At 37.1% G+C, this 18,468-nt stretch overlaps 1 protein-coding gene across 5 annotated transcripts in view; it reads right to left on the bottom strand.

The window, feature by feature from the left end:
• Window positions 1-1,278: 1,278 nt before the first annotated feature.
• The window catches only part of LOC125451806 (KH domain-containing, RNA-binding, signal transduction-associated protein 3), a 176,837-nt gene continuing 159,647 nt past the window's right edge, over window positions 1,279-18,468 (bottom strand). For 2 of the 5 annotated variants that reach the window (XR_007247395.1, XR_009445787.1), the window contains 3 exons: window positions 14,517-14,685; window positions 13,027-13,087; window positions 1,279-1,460 (listed from right to left, as the gene is read on the bottom strand). Coding sequence is in view for 1 of the 5 variants with exons in the window: in XM_048529402.1 (XP_048385359.1) it covers window positions 14,585-14,685 (101 nt within the window). In the remaining 4 variants the exon portion in view is untranslated. Of the gene's footprint in view, window positions 1,461-13,026; window positions 13,088-13,559; window positions 13,720-13,989; window positions 14,686-18,468 lie in introns of those variants that run through there. The other 3 variants (XR_007247396.1, XR_007247397.1, XM_048529402.1) reach the window with 3 other exon arrangements.

The raw sequence follows: 18,468 nt of genomic DNA, 5'->3' as shown, positions 1-18,468 counted from the left end.
TTAAATTTTTCTATATTACACTTTATCTGCAACTTTTATTGCGTCCACACACAACCTAGAATATGCCTTTGCAGATTTCCAATGTCATTTTCATAACTTTCTTTCTTATCTGATTGTCTTCAGCAAATTTGGGCTGTTCATGCAAGTCAGAGTTAATTTGTAAATAATTGAGGCCCCAGCAGTAATTCCTTTGTCACTCAATCTAAAAATGTCATATTTACACCTGCATTGTTTCGTGTTAGCTAACCAATCCTCTATTCATCAAAATGGTAATCCCTTCACCATGAACTATTGTATTACATAATAACCATTAATATGTGAACTGCTTTCTAGAAATCTAACATCTTTCATTCCTTTTACAATGACTTGCAGGCTTTTAGAGCCCAGACTTGCTGTCACTCCAAGAGACATCCATGATTAAAATTGTCAATTTTTTTTTCAATCCTGGTTGGAATCCCACACTTAGGGTCAATGTTTTCACCCAAATTTGTAGCACAAAAATACTCTTAGCTGTACAATACTATTACAAGTAGAGAAAGTAAATGGAGAAAGACTTGCCTCCCACGCAGGTCTAAATGAAAACAAATTCGTCAGTAAAGTGAATTTAATTGGTTGACTCCCTAATTCTTACCCTTAACTTATCATATATGCTTATATAAAACTTAATTTTGAGGACAAATGTTTGGGCAAAAAAGTAGAGGGCAATTAACTTGTACAAAAGTAACAATTCTTGAAGGGCTGAAATACATGCCAATACTTGGGAATTGCCAATGCTGGCCATGGTCCTGAATTGAAAAAGAAACTGCTGTCCCAGTACTTCTCTTAGTTTAAAATGGGAAATGAATGGTTGAGAAGAATACTCACTAGACACTTCCAGCCAACCTGTCTCTCAAAACAAGCAGAAAGTATCTGAAAAATTAAGAATTCTTTAGCCATGTGTTAGAGGCCAACTCAGACACGTCATGTGTATGAAATGGAGGACTTTGCAAAAGTTCAGAGGTGGACCTTCACTCAACTTCAACTATTTACCAGTATTATTCGTGATAATACACTACAGAAAATCAATACATTTTTGAAACCCTATAGTTTTGACTATAATCCCTTTGGTGTTGTCAGAGGAGCCTGTGTACACAATTCAAACATACAGATCTCCTCCTTTGCAACCGCTACTTCAGAAGCAGCAAAAAAGTGGTATCAACTGATTTCTAGATTAGTTGTAGATTCTAAAATGTATAAAATGATTAATGAAAGAATATAAAGTAAACAAAATTCAATAAATGCAAAACATAAGAACTGCTTTAATAAAAATATATATTTACAAATATTTACAATTTTCGCAATTTAATTTATAAACAACACAAAAATGAAGTTGGATTTTCATGTCTTTGTGATGTCTGCCAATCTGTGGACTTCTGTGCTGCTGAGCTTCATTTTAACCAATGGTAGGTGAAAACAATCTCCTGTTGAAGAACAAACAATGATCTTTATTTCTGGTAGATCTTTAGAATCATAGAATCCCCACATTCAGCCCATGGATTCTGCACTGACCCTCTGAAGAGCATCCCACTCAAAACCAATCCCCAACACAATCCAAGTAACCTTGCACTTAACATAAAGAGGAACTGAAAGAACTGCAGATGCTATAAATTAGGAACAAAAATCAAGTTGCAAGAAAAGCTCAGCAGGTCTGGCAGCATCTGTCAAGGAAAAAACTGAGTTAACTCCTCAGTTCTGAAGAAGGGTCACTGGGCCCGAAACGTTAACTTTGTTTTTCCCTTCACAGATGCTACCAGACCTGCTGAGCTTTTCCAGCAACTTTGTTTTTGTTGCATTTAACATAATCCACCTAAGCTGCAAATATGCATCTAACCTGCACATCTTTGGACTGTGGGAGGAAACTCAAGCACTTGGTAGAAACCCATTCAGACTTGGGGAGAACATGCGAACAGTCAACCAAGGCTGGAATCGAACCTGGGTCCCTAATATGGTGAGGCAGCAGTGCTAACTACAGTGCCACCCAGTTGTGTTACTTTTTAAAACTATACAAATCACCTTATGCTAATTTTAACCACTGCTTTCACCAACGTTCATTTCCTATTTAAAAGTTGATTTGGAACAGCATAATACCTCGGAGAAGTAGGTCATTTGACCTCACCAGTCTACTCCACCAACGAATTCATGGCTGATTTAATAATCATCAACTCCACTTTCCTGCCTTTTACCCATAATTGTTTATTTCCTAACTGATGAAAACACTTGTCTATCTCAGTCCTGAATATGAGTAATGATCCAGCCTTAATACAACTCTGTGGTAAAGAATTCCATAGATTCACCACCCAGAGAAATAAAATTCCTCAATACTGCTAAAATAGGCAATCTCTTATTCTGAGTTATTGGCCTCTGGTCTTAGACTCTTCTTCAAGCTGAAATGACCTCCTCATATTTACCCTGTCATGTTTCTAATGAATATGTTCCAATAAGTTCTCCTTTAAATTTCGTAAACTCCACTGAGTGTAGCCTAACCTATTCAACCTCTTCTCATAAGAAAATCCCTCCATATCCAGGATCAACCCAGTTAGCCATCTCTAATGCCAGGATATCCTTCCTTAGATAAGGGAACCAGAACTATTCAGTTTTCCAGCTGTGATCTGACAAGTGCCTTGTGTAATTTTAGCAAGACCTCTATTTTTATACTCCATTTCTTTGAAATTAAGATCAATATTCCACGTGCCTTCCCAAATTTCTGCCGAACCTGGATGCTAGCTTATTGTGATTCATGCACTGGGGTCCCCAAATCCCTTTCTGCAGCAACTTTGTGGTCCTTCCATATTTAAATACTATTAAGCACATCCATTTTTCTTGCCAAAGTACATAACCCCACGTTTTCTCACAATATATTCTATCTGCCTAGTGTGCGCCCACTCCTTTGACCTATCTATATCCCTTCCTGGACTTGTGTCAACTTCCCTACTTGCCTTTCACCTATTTTTGTCATCCACAAATGTGACGATTGTACGTTTACTTGTGTCATCAAAGTCATTTATATTGTAAATAATTATGGCCCCACCATTGACTCTTACTCCACTAGTTATATGCCTTCCCCGTATCAATTCTATGTTTTCTATTAGTTAGCCAATTCTCTATCCATGTTAATATACAACGCCTATCACTACAGATACTGAGGTATTAACTGAGGCCTTATGTATAGTACCTTAACAAATGCCTTTTGGATATCCAAATGGATAACTGTTTCTTTTATCTATCCTTCTTGTTACCTCCTCAAAAGACAATAATGATTCCGTCAGGCATGATTTCACCTGGCTCTGATTGGTAATATTATGGGTTTCTGAATGCTCAGCTATTATATACTTTATAACAGACTTGAAAATGTTCCCAACAATAGATGTTAAGCTAACTTTTATCTTGTTTTTTATTCCTCCCTTTTTGAGGAACGGTGTTACATTAAGTTTTCAAATCCTCTGGAACTTTTCCAGAATCTACAGATCCTTGAAATTACTACCAGTCCGTCAACTATCTTTACAGCTGATACTTTTAAAATTCTCAAATGCAAACCTTCATATCCAGGGGATTTAATTGGTCTTTAGCCTCATTAGTTTCCCCTTTCCTCTGGTGACAATTCCCATATTTATTTCCTCATCTCTTTTAGCCCCTTCATTATATACTATTTTTGGGAAAGGTATTACTATCCTCTATTGTGAAGCCTGTTGTAAAGTATCTGTTCTACTTCTTTGCCTTTTCCTAGTTCTTCATTATTATTTCCCCAGCCTCATTCTCTAAGGAGCCTGTATTCACGTTAGCATCTCTTTCTTATTATATATTTAAACAGGCTCTTTCTGTCCATCTTGGTATAACTCGCTAGTTTGTCCTCAATTATTTATGAGGTCATCTGGTGAAAACACAAAAGATATATGGATCTGCTGCTGGGCTTCCCATTAGGTATGTATTATTAGCACCTGTCAAACAATTACATTGCTAGTACATTCTTAATACTTGTCAAGCAATTAGTTTGCTGAAATGTCCTCAAGTGGAAGGACAGTAGTGACAGATTAATCAATAAGTTAGGTGAAAAAGCAGACAGTTCTGTGGCGGTCATTGAGATTCCAGGATGGCCTCCCTGGCACCTGGTTCAAGGATGTCAGAGTGGTTTCAGAACATTCCTTTCTGAGAGGGTGAAGGGCCAGAGATTGTGGCCCATACATAACCAATAAAACAGGGAGAAAGAGGGCTGGGATTCTGAAATTAAAAATAAGAGAATAAGGCAAAAGACTGAAAAGCAGGGCCTCTGATCTTTGGATTGCTTATCCCTTGCTAGTGAGCAAAACTTGGAAAATAGTGTAGGAGAGAGGCCTTTAGATATCTAGGGAACTGGGACTGGTTCTAGAGCAGAAAGAATCTGTAGAAGGAGGGAAGTTTACACCTTAAGTTCTGAGACCATATATCCTCATGGGGAGATTTTCCTGTTTATTGGAAATGGTTTAAACTAGCTTGTTGAATGTTGGATAGAGCAAAAGCAAAGATGTTATGTGAAGTAGAAAAGGGAATGTGAAAAGCACCAACAAATCCTACTGCCAATGAAATCACAGATTAGTGTCAAAAAGGCAGAATTAAAAGCACGCTATCTGAATGTATACAGCATTCTCAACAAGATAGGGGAATTGATGGCTTGAATAGAAGTATAAAGGGTTTAATTGAATTGCCAATGCAGAGATGTGTCTGAAGGGTATCCAAGAATGGGACTGAATATTAAAAGATACTAGTTATTCAGTACTGTTAGTCAAAAAAAAGTCGACCAGGTCTCGTGCAGCTAATAAAAGATGGAATCAGGGTATTTGTGAGATCTCACAGTTCGAGGATGTTATCAGCAGAGTTGATAAAGGGAACTTAGTGAATATAGTGCGTTTGGATTTCTTAGAAGGTCTCTGGGTTGGACAATTTAAGGTTAATAGGCAGAAAACAGTAGGAATACATGGTTAATTCTCAGATTAGCAGACTATGACTAGTAAAGTACCATAAGAATTGGTGTATTGACCCCAGATGTTTTATTAGGACTTTGGACTTGAGGCCAATTGCAATACTTCCAAGTTTGGAGATGGCACAAAACTTAGCAGGAATGTGAGTGGAGAGGAAAATGTGAAGAATTAGGGAAGTTAAGGGGGGGGTGAGTAAGTGAGCAAGGCATGGCAGATAAAATACAATGCAGTTAAGTGTGAGCAAATCCACGTTTGTAGGAGAACTAAAGGTGTAGATATTTCTCAAATGGTGAATGATTGCAACCTATTCCTGTCTAATGGGACAGAGGTGTCCTTGTTCACAAGTCACTGAAAGCTGCTGTGTAGGTACTGCAAGCATTTCAGTAGGCAAACTGTACATTAGCCTTACTGACAAGAGAACTTAGTACAGGAGCAAAGAAGTCTATGTAATTGAAGCTACAACATCAGTGAGATCACACCTGCAAGACTGTGTGGCTGTGGTCCCCGTCCTTAAGGGACGATATATTTTCCACAGAGGGAGTGCAGCGGAGGTTCACCACACTGATTCCTGTACTGGTAGAGTTGTCCAGTGAAAGATTGAGGTGACAGGGACTGTATTCTCCAGAGTTGGAAAGAATGAAATGTGATCTCATAGGCACTTAGAAAATTCATTAGGGGAGAGACAGAATAAATATGAAAATGGATGCCCCCCCTGGCTTTGGGGTCTAGAATCAGACCCCGACAGAACTTACAATCTCCCAACAGAAGGACTGATGAGGAGGAAATTCTTCACTCAAGAGGGCAGTGAATCTTTTGAATTCTCCAGCCCAGACAGCTGTGGAAGAAATTAAATAAGTTCACGAGTGAGAAGCTATAGATTTCTAATTACTAACAGCATCAAGGGATATGGGGATAATATAGGGATATGACATTGAGGTAGATGATCAGCAATGATTAAGATCAGTGGAGCAGACTTGAAGAGCTTAATGGCTGATGTTCCAAATTTTTTTCATACTTCCTTTATTCACATTAAACAGATCTTCACTGAATTAATCATATTCAAAAGAATGACAACCCAATCTTTGCGACCTTTTCTCAGAACTTAACACTTTAGCTTTGGTAGCATTTTGGTGAATCTGCACTACACCTCCTATAGTCATATATGTTTTCTGAAAACTGAATGCAGTGTTTTGTACTGTTCTAATGAGAAAATAACAGGAAAGTGCTCAAGGATGAATTTTATTGCTACGCATAATAGCATGTCTTCAACTGCACGTTAGCTTGCAGATGACAGCACTCTGCACTTATTGCTTCTACATATGTAGCCAATTTGATTGCCACTTCTTACAAATGAAAGCCAATTACCAATGAAAAAAATCAAGATTGTGAATCTATTCACAATTCACACCTTTTAGTGTCTCAAGGCACTTCACAGGCATGTTGTAAAAGAAAGGATTGACATTAGGAGAAATTATGGCAAATTTAAAACAAAACAACTTGACCAACACTGCATTTAAAAAGCAGTAAAGAGTACTATGCATATTATTTTAAAATTTTGGTCCTTCGCAGCTGGAGCAATCAAAATCAGGAAGTTCAAGAGAGACTAGAACTAGATATGTAGGGATGGAAAAGAATTCAGTAGTCAGGATGAAGGGGCCAAGGAGTGATTTGAAAGATAGGGAAATTTTAAAGTAAGGAATTGCATAATTAGGAGCCCAAGTAGATCACATTGACTCCCCAAAATAACACCAGTGTCAAACAAAAGATGAAAACAGGTCAGGAAACACAATATAGAAGAGTTTGGAAACAACCTTAGAAATGTAGCTTACAAATCTTAGAAGGCTGCAGGAATAGCACACTGATTAGTCAACGGCAAGTGCACAAGTTTGAAATGTGTCTAAAGACAAAAAAAATGCTTTGGGCTTCTAAAAAGGAAAACTCAATAATTTTAATAAGTAGGAGCTGATGTATGTGTTGCTGAAAAGATGGGAATCCATTGCGAAAAAGAGATTCACCACCATTCATTTCACACAAGCACTTCATGTTGTTAAATAATCCTATCATAAGTATATATACTTGCAGAAGTATAGGTTTATTTTATGAATATATGACATGAAAGGGGAGTATATACATTGTACTTCAATTTTATACACATTATAATATTTTAAGGTGTTGTGAAGCAAGGGAAAAGAAAACCTTTCTGTTGTGATGTGATATTATAACAAATTGCCCAACAATACTCAAATCCAAAAGAGTAATATTGAGTGGACTTCTCCCAAAGAGGAGGAAGCACCAACATCAAAATGCAAAGTAAGTAGCAAAGCCAAATATTGGAAAAGGAAGAACAATTCTCTCAGGGCTGTCTAATCAATTACTGAAAGGCTCGCTGGGGAAAAGCAAATGCCATATTTTCTGAGAAGGATGCAGGTTATTGAAGAGGAGGTCTCAAATATTTTGTGCTTATAAAATGGCAGAATCTCAAAACAGAGATAGTGCCTAGTTTTAGAGATGCCTGCCTCATAATCCTCTTGCCCTTTCTTGCATTTGCATCTCCATGAGTTTTCAAATCACAGTGGTTAGAATCCATGGTTATCTGCGAGGTTCAACTCTGCAGCTTCTCATCCTTGCACTTGGAAAAGAACACTCAATGCGAGTGCTCCAATGTGCTCACCAATTTAGCCCGGTCTCCAGTTGTTCCACCAAGGGTCTCAGCCTCCCTACACTAGAACACAACTATTATATATTAATGTCAACTCCAGGCAATGGTGACCTGCAACTTGCATCTCATCTCAAAATAGACCATTAGGCTCTGAAGCATGAAGAAAATTGCAGGTTACAGAGGGACATAGATAAGCTGCAGAGCTGGGCTGAGGGGTGACAAATGGAGTTTAATGTGGAAAAGTATGAGGTGATTCACTTTGGAAGGAGTAACAGGAATACAGAGTACTGGGCTAATGGTAAGATTCTTGGTAGTGTGGACAAGCAGAGGGATCTCGTCGATGTGTGTAGATCCCTGAAAGTTGCCACCCAGGTTGATAGGGTTGTTAAGATGGCGTACGGTGTGTTAGGTTTTATTGGAAGAGGGATTGAGTGTTGGAGCCATGAGGTCATGTTGCAGCTGTACAAAACTCTGGTGCGGCAGCACTTGGAGTACTGTGTACTGTTCTGGTCGCCGCACTATAGAAAGGACGTGGAAGCACTGGAAAGGGTGCAGAGGAGATTTACTAGGATGTTGCCTGGTATGGAGCGAAGGTCTTACGAGGAAAGGCTGAGGGAGTTGAGGCTGCTTTCGTTAGAGAGAAGAAGGTTTAGAGGTGACCTAATAGAGACATACAAGATGATCAGAGGATTAGATAGGGTGGAAAGTGAGAGCCTTTTTCCTTCGATGGTGATGGCTGGCACGAGGGGGTATAGGTTTAAATTGAGGGGTGATAGATAATAGGATAGATGTCACAGGTAGATTCTTTACTCAGAGTAGTAAGGGCGTGGAATGCCCTGCCTGCAACAGTAGTAGACTTGACAACTTTAAAGGGCATTTAAATGGTTGTTGGATAAACATATGGATGATAACGGAATAGTGTAGGTTAGATGGGCTTAAGATCGGTTTCACAGGTCGGCGCAACATCGAGGGCCGAAGGGCCTGTACTGCGCTGTTCTATGTTCTACATGTTAGCCTCATTAATGTTTAAATTCTTTTGTAAATTCCTGTATACTTGTTTGCTCAACAGGAGAATTTGTTCCTCTGATGAGTGCAGTCTCTGTTCTTCAGCTTTTCTACTCTGACAAAATTCTCAAGTACCATGAACATTTTAGACTTCTATGTAATGTCCTGAAATTTTGCTCCTCAGCTGCGTACCTGCCTGTCACTCAGGAAGACAGAAGTTTCTGTCCCCATATATGAAAGTGCCATCTTTTCTGTTCCGAGCATGAAGATTAATGGAATGTCAGTGAAGAAAAATAACAATATAATTTAAATAAATCATTCACGTAATGTCCAATCACTTAAACTTAAACATCATCTGAACGAGACCTTCAGTTTTTAAAAGCAAAAATTAAGATCTTCCAAAAAACTGAAAAGAAATACATGATTGAAAATGGAGCTAAAACCTGAATTTAATAGAAGGCAATCCAAGACAAAAGCTCAGATTCAGATTATTATGGTACAGGATGTGACCATTTGGTCCATTGTGCCTGCACTGACTCTTCAAGTGAGCATCATTACTGAGTGCCAATCTCCTGCCTTTTCTCTATATCCCTGCATACTATTTCTATCCAAACAAATAGCCAATGCCCTCTTAAGTGCCTCAACTGAACTTGCCTCCATCATGTTTCCAGGTGTTGTATTCCACACCTTAACTAATCTCTAGATGAAAATGTTTTTTTCTGACATCACCCTTGCTTCTTCTGCATATCATTTTAAATCTATGCCTTCTTGCTCTTGTGGGAGCAACTTCTTTCTATCTACTTCATTCAGTCTGTTCATGATTTTAGAAACCCTCCATCAAAACCTCCAGAAACCTCATTCCTGAAGAAGGGTCCTGACCCGAAACATCAGCCTTCCTGCTCCTCTGATGCTGCTTGGCTGGCTATGTTCATCCAGCTCTACACCTTGTTATCATCAAAATCTCCTTAGGCTTTTTCTCTACAAAGGAGAACAATCCCAGCTTCTTCAATCTATCCTGATATCTAAAATTTCTCATTCTTGAAACCATTCTTGTAAATCACTTCTGTACTTTCTTCAATTCATTCACAACTTTTCTATAATGTGGCACCCATGAATGTATACAATACTCCAGCTGAGGTTTAATATGTATTTTGTATGAATTTAATGTCACCCTTTTGTTTTTGTGCTCTATGTCTCAAATAATGAAACTAAGGACACTGTCGGCTTTATTAATTGCTTTTTCCACGAGTTCTACCAACTTCAATGATCTATGCAGGTACAGACAGGTCCCTCTGCTTCTATGTCCCATTTAGAACTGTGCTTCCTATTTTATGTTATCTTTCAATGTTCTTCTTACCAAAGTGCATCACCTCACGCTTCTCTGCGTTCAGCCTTCTCTGCAATCTATCCGTGCACTCCACCAACCTGTCAACGTCCTTATGCAATTTACAACTCTTCCAAGTTTTCTGTCATTGGCAAACTTCAAAACTGCCCCCTGCACACCAATATCCAGATCAATAATATATTAGGAAAAACAAGGGTCCCAATAACAACCAAAGGAACTCCACACTAGTCCTTCCTCCAGCCTGAAAAATATTCATTGACCATTACCGTCTATTTTATGTCATCCACATTTTACATCCACATTGCTACCATCGTTTTTCCACCGACATATAGTTTCATCACAATTCTCGTGTGGCACTGTATCAACTGCCTTCTGAAAATTCATGTACGCATCACCAGCATTATCTTCATCATGCCCTTCCGTAACCTCTTCAAAAAATCTTCAGTAAGTTAGTGAAACACTGTTTCCCCTTAAGAAACCTATGGATAGTTTCTCTTAATCAACCTACCCTTTTCTGTATGACTACTAATTCTATCCTGAAATAATTGTTTCTAGAAGCATCCCACCATTGATGTTAAACTGGCCGGTTTGTAATTCCTGGCATTATCTTTACAAGCTTTCCTGAACAAGGCTACAACACTTGCAGTTCTCCAGTCCTCTGGCATCTCTTTTACACAGTGCCATGATTAAGGAAAAATAATTTTCAAAATATCTGAACATGATTCAGTTGGATCAAAACAGGAATGAACGGAGTTAGCCGTGGGGAAAACCAGAGTAGAACTGTGTTATTGAGTCCTAGTGATGAGATTAAATGACAATCTGCCTGAGATACTTAAAATAAGGAAGGAGATCGATCTGCAATGACATTCCTCTCTCACAACGGATATACACTGAGCTTGGAAATGTTATAGGGAATGTGAATCAGGGAGAACATCCACTACCCCAAAATATCACAGCAGTAGTTAAGAGAAGCTTACATTAAGGTAGATAGGAATTAAATTTAGAAGGAAGGGTATGAATTAACATACAGAGAGGAGAGGTTTATGATTAGGAAGGCTGAATTGCATAAAACCGTGGAGCAGATTCAGGAAGTTTTGTCCTTTTTGTAAACAATTTGAAAACAGACTCAGAAGGTCAAGAGCTTTCAAGCCATATATTAGTAAACTGAAATGACTGTGCCCCAGTTCTGCAAGCATTTTAACAAGTTTGCGTAATAAGCACCAAAGACAGGAATCGTTAGAGAAATCCAGCAGGTCTGGCAGTATCTGTGGAGAGAAGCAGAGATAATATTAGGGGTCTTCAGAACTCCAAAGTTCTGTTGAAGGGTCACTGGACACAGAATATTAACTTTGCTTTCTCTCCACAAATGCTGCCAGACATGCTGAACTTCTCCAGCAATTTGTTTTTGTTTCAGATCTTTAGCATCTGCAGTTTTATTTTGTATGACAAGTACTGCCTCAATGAGATGGCTACAGATTAAGACAAAAGCTGAAGTGATCTTTTCCATGGAGTACAATTACAGCCTTCTGGTTTAGATTAAATTATAAAACTGTTAAGAGATTCAATCAGCATCTGGAAAATAAAACAACAAACTTTTATTTGAAGGCATTTTACTTTCCTCAGGATATGCCAAAGTACTTCATAGCCAACAAAAATGGCAATGAAAATATGCACCATTTGAGCTCCTTATTCTGCTTCAAATAACATCATGGGATCTTTTACCAACATATGAAGGAGACAGGAGTTTGGTTTAAAATCTCATTGGAGATATGGTACCCCTAAAGAAAATGCAACAGTGTCTCTGTAGTGAAATGATATACAAGCTGAGATTAAGTTCTTTAGCTCTGCTTCAGCACTTCTAGCTTAGGTGAGTGCCTTACCAAGGAGGGCAACTAATACCTATCGTTGTCTTTTTTTCATTTTGGGTACAATGTAACAATTATATATTTTCAAGTTCTTCCATTTTTATTCCAGTTACTTTAAAAATAAATTTCTCTCTATAGTTTACAACTCCTTGGAGTGCTCTACAGAATCCCAGGCTTAGGCCATCTGTGTATTGGAACGAGTATGCCGATAGCAAATCATGATTGCAGCCCTTGATTAAAAAACTAAGATACCATCATGTTATTCAAAATGTTATTGAAAACTTTTCTTTCATGCTAAATTAATCCTTTAGATGCTTTACAATGAACTGAAATCAATGAAAGTTAATTTCATCCCCTCTGAATTCTTACATATACTTTAATCATCTCCATCTTTGTAATTCAAAAAGGATTACCAATCATAACATTTTAATTTTACATACGCAGGTCTACTGAGAACTACTTTTTTGAGTAAGATTGTGTTGTTTTACTGCACTAACTATTGCTACATGCAAAATTTCTACATTCAGAATATTCAGTAAATGAAAAACCAAGGCCCAGATATCTACATAGCTAATAGTCAGCATTCAGACATCTGTAGATAAATAATTCAATTATTTTACCAACAACATATCTGCAGTAATGAGCTACATGAATCAGAAAAGATTTCTGTTTCGTTTGGAGTCTGTGCTGGATGAACTGATATGTCTCAGAAATGACAATGCATTCATCCTCAGCATTGTTAGGTTGGAATAGGAAAACCAGCTTTCACTCATCAAAATCAAATAATTCATGCCGCAAGATGCTGGCAAATAGATAATATTAGGTAGTAGCTGGATTGAGACAGACTGCAGTGCCTGCCTTCCCAGTAAATGCATGTTTGGGAACTCCTATAGACTTCATGAATCAGCTTCAGAAGTTGGAATGGGCATTCAGCATCTGCAGTCAGATATTAAAAATGACTTCTTGAGGCACCTGATTGTTTAGGGCATTCAAACTGCAGTACACTAGAATAAGTCAATGTAAGGAAAGAGAGTATGATAAAAAGGATGGAACAATGGAAAATATCTGTGTTACAGAAGAATATCTTTTTGACTGATGACATTTGTCACTCAAAGGATCAATGCCTCCAACAATGGCATGAAGATCACTCTAAATACGTACCATAATGCCTAGTTCCAGAATCACTTCATTCCCATTTTGGCCAGAAATGTGAGAAAAGATCCTATAAATGGAGGGAAAAAAAATCATGGATATGAATATATTAGGAAGACACCAAAAGCCAGAATGAAATAATAACTCTTAGAAAACAGACAAGCCTTAAACAATCACTAGACAAAATGCTAGAAAAAAAAAGACATTGTTTAGAGTGAATTTATTCTGATTCAATATCAAACATTAAAGCATTTGAGGCTAACTATACAAAAATTATAGACAAAGGTTATGTGGTTTTTACACTTGTTTAACAGGATAGAATTTAAGAGATCAGCTACTGCTTACTTTGCAGTTATATAGTTTAGTCTCTACAGAATTACAAGATTGATTTATAATTGTTAGGAGTTTAGAAGTACTTGAACCTTTTCTACAGTAAGTTTTTTTACTCTAACAGCTTTACAACCTTGTTTTCTTTTAGCGTTTACTGGTTTTAAATGTTAAAGGTAAATTAAGTGATATTAAAATCTACTTGATTCATTTACCTTTGCAACTGAAGACCTTTTAAGGGTTACACATCCACTGCCTCTGACGAATGCCACATTAGTCAAGTCTGTTTGCCTCTAAAAAGCTTTAATTGCTTCCAGCGGAGGGTTCATTTAGGTAATTCTCATAAAAATCCCAAAGTGCACTAGTGAAAAAATGCTTAGAGAAGATGAAATGCTGATCACATTCTTCATATATTCACTGCTCAGTAGTGTATTTTCAAAGGCCAACAATATGGACTTTTTTGATTTTTTTGAAAACATCATTCAGGTATATTTCTGTATCAACCTCAACACAAACTGACTTTTTTTTAAAAAGAAAATTTTAAAAAGACAAAAGTATATTTTCCCTGTTTAAAAGATTTTTGTGGATTTATTTGGTGTTATAAGAAAACGTATCAAAGTTACTGATATGTCACACACAGCAAGCTTGTTTTTTCTCAAAACTTTATTTGTATCAAGCAAGAATAGTCAATGTCTTTGATCTCAACACTACAGAATATCTGGAGACTTCAGTTACAAAAGAATACAACTTTACTTGGCATTTGGAGTTTACTTGGTTTAAGTAAAAGTTTACAAGGGATAATGCTCTAACACAAGCTAAACTTAAAAGTTCAAACCAAAAAAACTTAAAACTAGGTTAAACTAAAAGCAAAACAAAAAAAACCATTGATGTTAACTGAATTTGTGTTTACATTTTAAGGTGATCTACATTATCAAACCTAGTTTGGTAATAGATTTTTAAAGGCTAGTTAAAATTAAAAAATGTGTTAATCCTGTTTACTTGTTTCCAACAGAGCATATAAGATCAAAGTCTTTCTTTCCACCCACCTCCTTCCAGAGATCAAATAATCTCTCCATTCAAAGACTAAATGACTTCATACAAGAATTCAGAACTGTTTAAACAGATCTGTTGTATTTAAGAAGAAAAAACTTTTATATAAAATAACCAATTACTTTTAACAGCGTACATCACTGCAGAAACAGCTAACTGATGATTGTATTTCACAGAATAGATGGAAGAATCAGTATCGGGGTGCATAGGGGTGTTCCCTGTATGCTCCTTTAGGTGCTCTTGCTGGAGGAGCTTTCATCCGTGAGTTGGAGTTCGTCCACTCTTCCTGACCTATTGTGGTTATTACAGAAAAACAAATCTCCATTAGAGCAGTCAAGCAGCCCACAATAATATCTACTGGAAATTCAGATGGCAGAGTATAGGTTTTCAAGTGAATTCCCATATGACAGACTAACATTGTAAAACAGAACGTTTCTTTAAAAAAAATGCTATCTATAAGCAAATACAATGATCAATAGATTAATTCTCTAAGTAACTGCTTTAATGTTGTAGAACAATATTTTTATTTTATGCATTTTATATTAACTCTTTCATCACAAAAGTTAAACCAACGAATAATGTCTCTAGGCAGATGCTATATTAAAGTCAAATAAATCTTTCATGAAATTTCCGTTCATATGTATTTATCTTGTGGAAGCTGTTTCTGATTCTGAAAATGATTAATAGGATTGTCAGAATTTTGCATTTAATTCTATACAGTTTTGTATAAACCAGAACCGAGATGGAACTAGATTTCAGGGACAGCTCTGGAGACAATTTGGCTGAGTGATCAAACCAGAATACCTGACTGATAAAGTAATTACATATTTTGTTTCACATTCAAATCAAATTGCATAGTTAAAGCATGACCTGAAATGGTGGGAATATCTATGTAGGACAAGTCATTTTTGTAACACATGCTTAATTTAGACCTTGATGGTCAGTTATCATTTGCTGATTTAAAAAAAAGACAGTTTGCACTTCATAGATAACAAAGTGTGAAGCTGGATGAACATTTTTTACTGAGATATAGAGATGTCATACACAAAACTGCATTCAGATAAGTCTGATGCAGGAATTGTATCACTCGCATTTGACATTGCATAGAAATATATACAAAAACTTTCAATCATGCGATCTAAAAAGAAAGTTTTAAATGCTTCTTAGACTATGTTTATATTGTTTAGTATTTGTTAAGTTCAGTATCTTATTGCATGTTATTTGAAAGGGAGATGTCAAAATAAAGCTATTATGAATATAGGCATAGACGTAGGGCATTCTCAAATCTGTTCAGTAATTAATAAATTGATCATAATGACTGATGTGTACTTCAATTTTATGACTCACCTGGTTCATCATCACCTTCACCTAGCAAACTATAAAACTCAGTTTTAACATTTTTAATGATCGAATCTCTAAAGTTAGATTTCCAATAAAGCCCTAAGAAATAGGAAAAGGAGTAGACGGTTTGGTCCCTTCAGCCTGCTCTGCCATTCAACAGATCTTGGCTGATTGGACGTTGCTATTATCCAGTATCCTGCATTCTTCCCCTGGCACTTGATTCTCATACTGATCAAGAATTTATCTATCTCAGCCTTAGGTACTGACAAGTACTCTGCCCCACGGCTCTCTGTAGCAAGGAGTTCTAAAGACTCACAACCCTCGGAAAACAAATTCCTTTTTGTCTTGGTTTTAAACTGACACCCTTATTCTGAGATTGTGCACTCTGGGCCTGGGCTCTCCCATGAGGGCAAATATCTTTTCAGCATTTAATCCGTCAAGCCCCTTAACAGTCCAGTATAGTTCAATGAGATAAATACCTGGATGTGAAGAAAAGCTCCTGATTCCACTTCAATATTGTAACATTTTGGGGGAACTTGGAATATGGTGAGAATTTAATTTAATCTTTAGTGCATTATATTCCCATTCAGTGTTAACTGTTGGTTCTGTGACACACTCACTCACTCGCAAATAATAAGAGTTTATTCAAGAGTTTATTTCCTTAACTAAATACTTCTTTGTCAGGTGCACAAGTATTTGTTAGAAGCCTTAACAATAACATAAGAGTCTCCAACAACTTTCTCCCTTAGTTGTATATTGATTTTATGAGCTGGATTTTGACTAATAAGTTGAGGTGGTCAATTTGTAAGATTTATCGATGCTGTAAACCTGTCTTCTTTGACCTAGTTATAGCCATACTTCCATCTATTTCAGTCAGATCAAAAACATTTAATCCTTTGGTAACTTCTTTAAACTGTCAACCAAAATGTCTGTAAGACCCACAATTGAGACAGTTGGTTCTGGACCTTTGGAAACTTAGCCAAGCATTGATAATGAGCTCACTTAAAATACAAACACTTAGCAATGTAAATGCTAGATTCCATTAAAATTACAATAACACATAGCTAATATTTTCTTTTTCTCAGCTCAACCTAATAGCCTGTCATTACAGTACAGGAATATATGTTGATTTATAAGTGAAAGCTGTAGATACTTTCTTTTAATGTCAAAGGTCTAAACATCTAGATTTCAGATTGTGAGACTCAAACAGACCTTAAGTCCTTCGTTCACAAGTACTTACAACTCAAACATAAAACTATGGTTCTAACACTGAAGCTCAAAGCTCTTTGGACGGTGAAAACTAAATCTATTTGAACTCAGCACTAACTTCAAATGGTCCAGCTGATTAGTGTTCCTGCTTTCATGATTCACCCTGATCTCTTTGTCATATTATTGCTTTCACGCACATCTCTTGATGCCATTAAGCCCCAAATTTTAGGTTTAATCTCCTTCTTGAACATATTCAATGACTTGGCCTCTGTTATCTTCTGCGGTACAGAACTTCACCTAATCATTACCCATGGAGTGAAAAACAAATGTTTCAGTTCCAAATGGTCTATCCCATATTCTGAGACTATGTCCCTTACTTCTAGACATCTCAACCAAGGAAAACATCTTCCCTGCATGTAGTCTATCTAGCCCTGTTAGGATTGTATTCCATCCAGCCTTTATTACATCTTTTCTTGTCTTCAATCTGCATTAAACAAACAATGAGTCAGAATTTCTATATTGATGATACTGATAACACGAAGTCTGCGAAGAAAATCACAAGCAACTTTTTCTTCAAGGTAGGTTTACTAACTTCACTACTGCAATGGGCTGCTTCCTGATGAGTTTTAGCAAGGTTGGCAGAAGGTGGTTGCTCATCATATTGAGACCTTTGAAATATGTACGACCAGTAACTTCTCAGTTCTTAACCAAGTGTCTGGCTATAGATTGCTGCATTTATCTGTTGCTGGAAAGTCGGCTCCAATTAACCTGCTGGCACCATGGGACTATTTACAGTGAGTATCTAAGTAATTATTATGTTGATATCTTAAGAAAAATGGAAATCTTGGCATTTTTATATTGTCTTAAATGACCACCAAGCATTTCAAGTTGTTTTATAATCATTTGAAGAGGTGTCACTATTGTAATGTAGGAAACATGGTAGTCAATTTGCACCAAAGGAACTTTCCACAGCAATGCTATAATGACTACAAACTCAGTGTTTTGTGATAGTTGATTGAAATATAAATATTGGCCAAAACACGGAGGATTACTCACCTGCATTGCTTAAATTATCATTCCTGGGTTCTGGGCTGGATTACAATTTATAAACCATTCTGAATTGCCCTTGAGAAGGTGGTGGTGAACTGTCTTCTTGAAATACTGCAATCCACGTGGCATAGGTACAACACAATGCTGTCAGGTTCCAAGTCACTGACTGGAGCGGTACTTGCAGTTGGTGGCGTTCCCATGTATCTGCTGTCCTTATCTTTCAAGATGATAGATGTAGTGGTTTGTAAGTTGCTGTCTAAGGAGCCTAGGTATATTTCTGCAGCACTTCTAGTAGATGGCACACATTGCGGCCACTAAGTTTGCTATAGAGGTAGTGCATTTTGAAGGCATTAGATTGGGTGGCAAACAAGGAGCTTGATCTGACAAGGAAAAGCTGAGTGTTGTTGCAGTTGCACACATTCAGGCAAGTGAAGGTATTCCTCCTGACCTGTGCTTTATAGATACTAGAAAAGA

Source organism: Stegostoma tigrinum, chromosome 5, assembly GCF_030684315.1.
Source record: "Stegostoma tigrinum isolate sSteTig4 chromosome 5, sSteTig4.hap1, whole genome shotgun sequence".
Taxonomy (NCBI): Eukaryota; Metazoa; Chordata; class Chondrichthyes; order Orectolobiformes; family Stegostomatidae; genus Stegostoma; species Stegostoma tigrinum.
The sequence above is the reverse complement of the archived record's forward strand: the minus strand, read 5'-3'. Positions and strand labels throughout refer to the sequence as shown.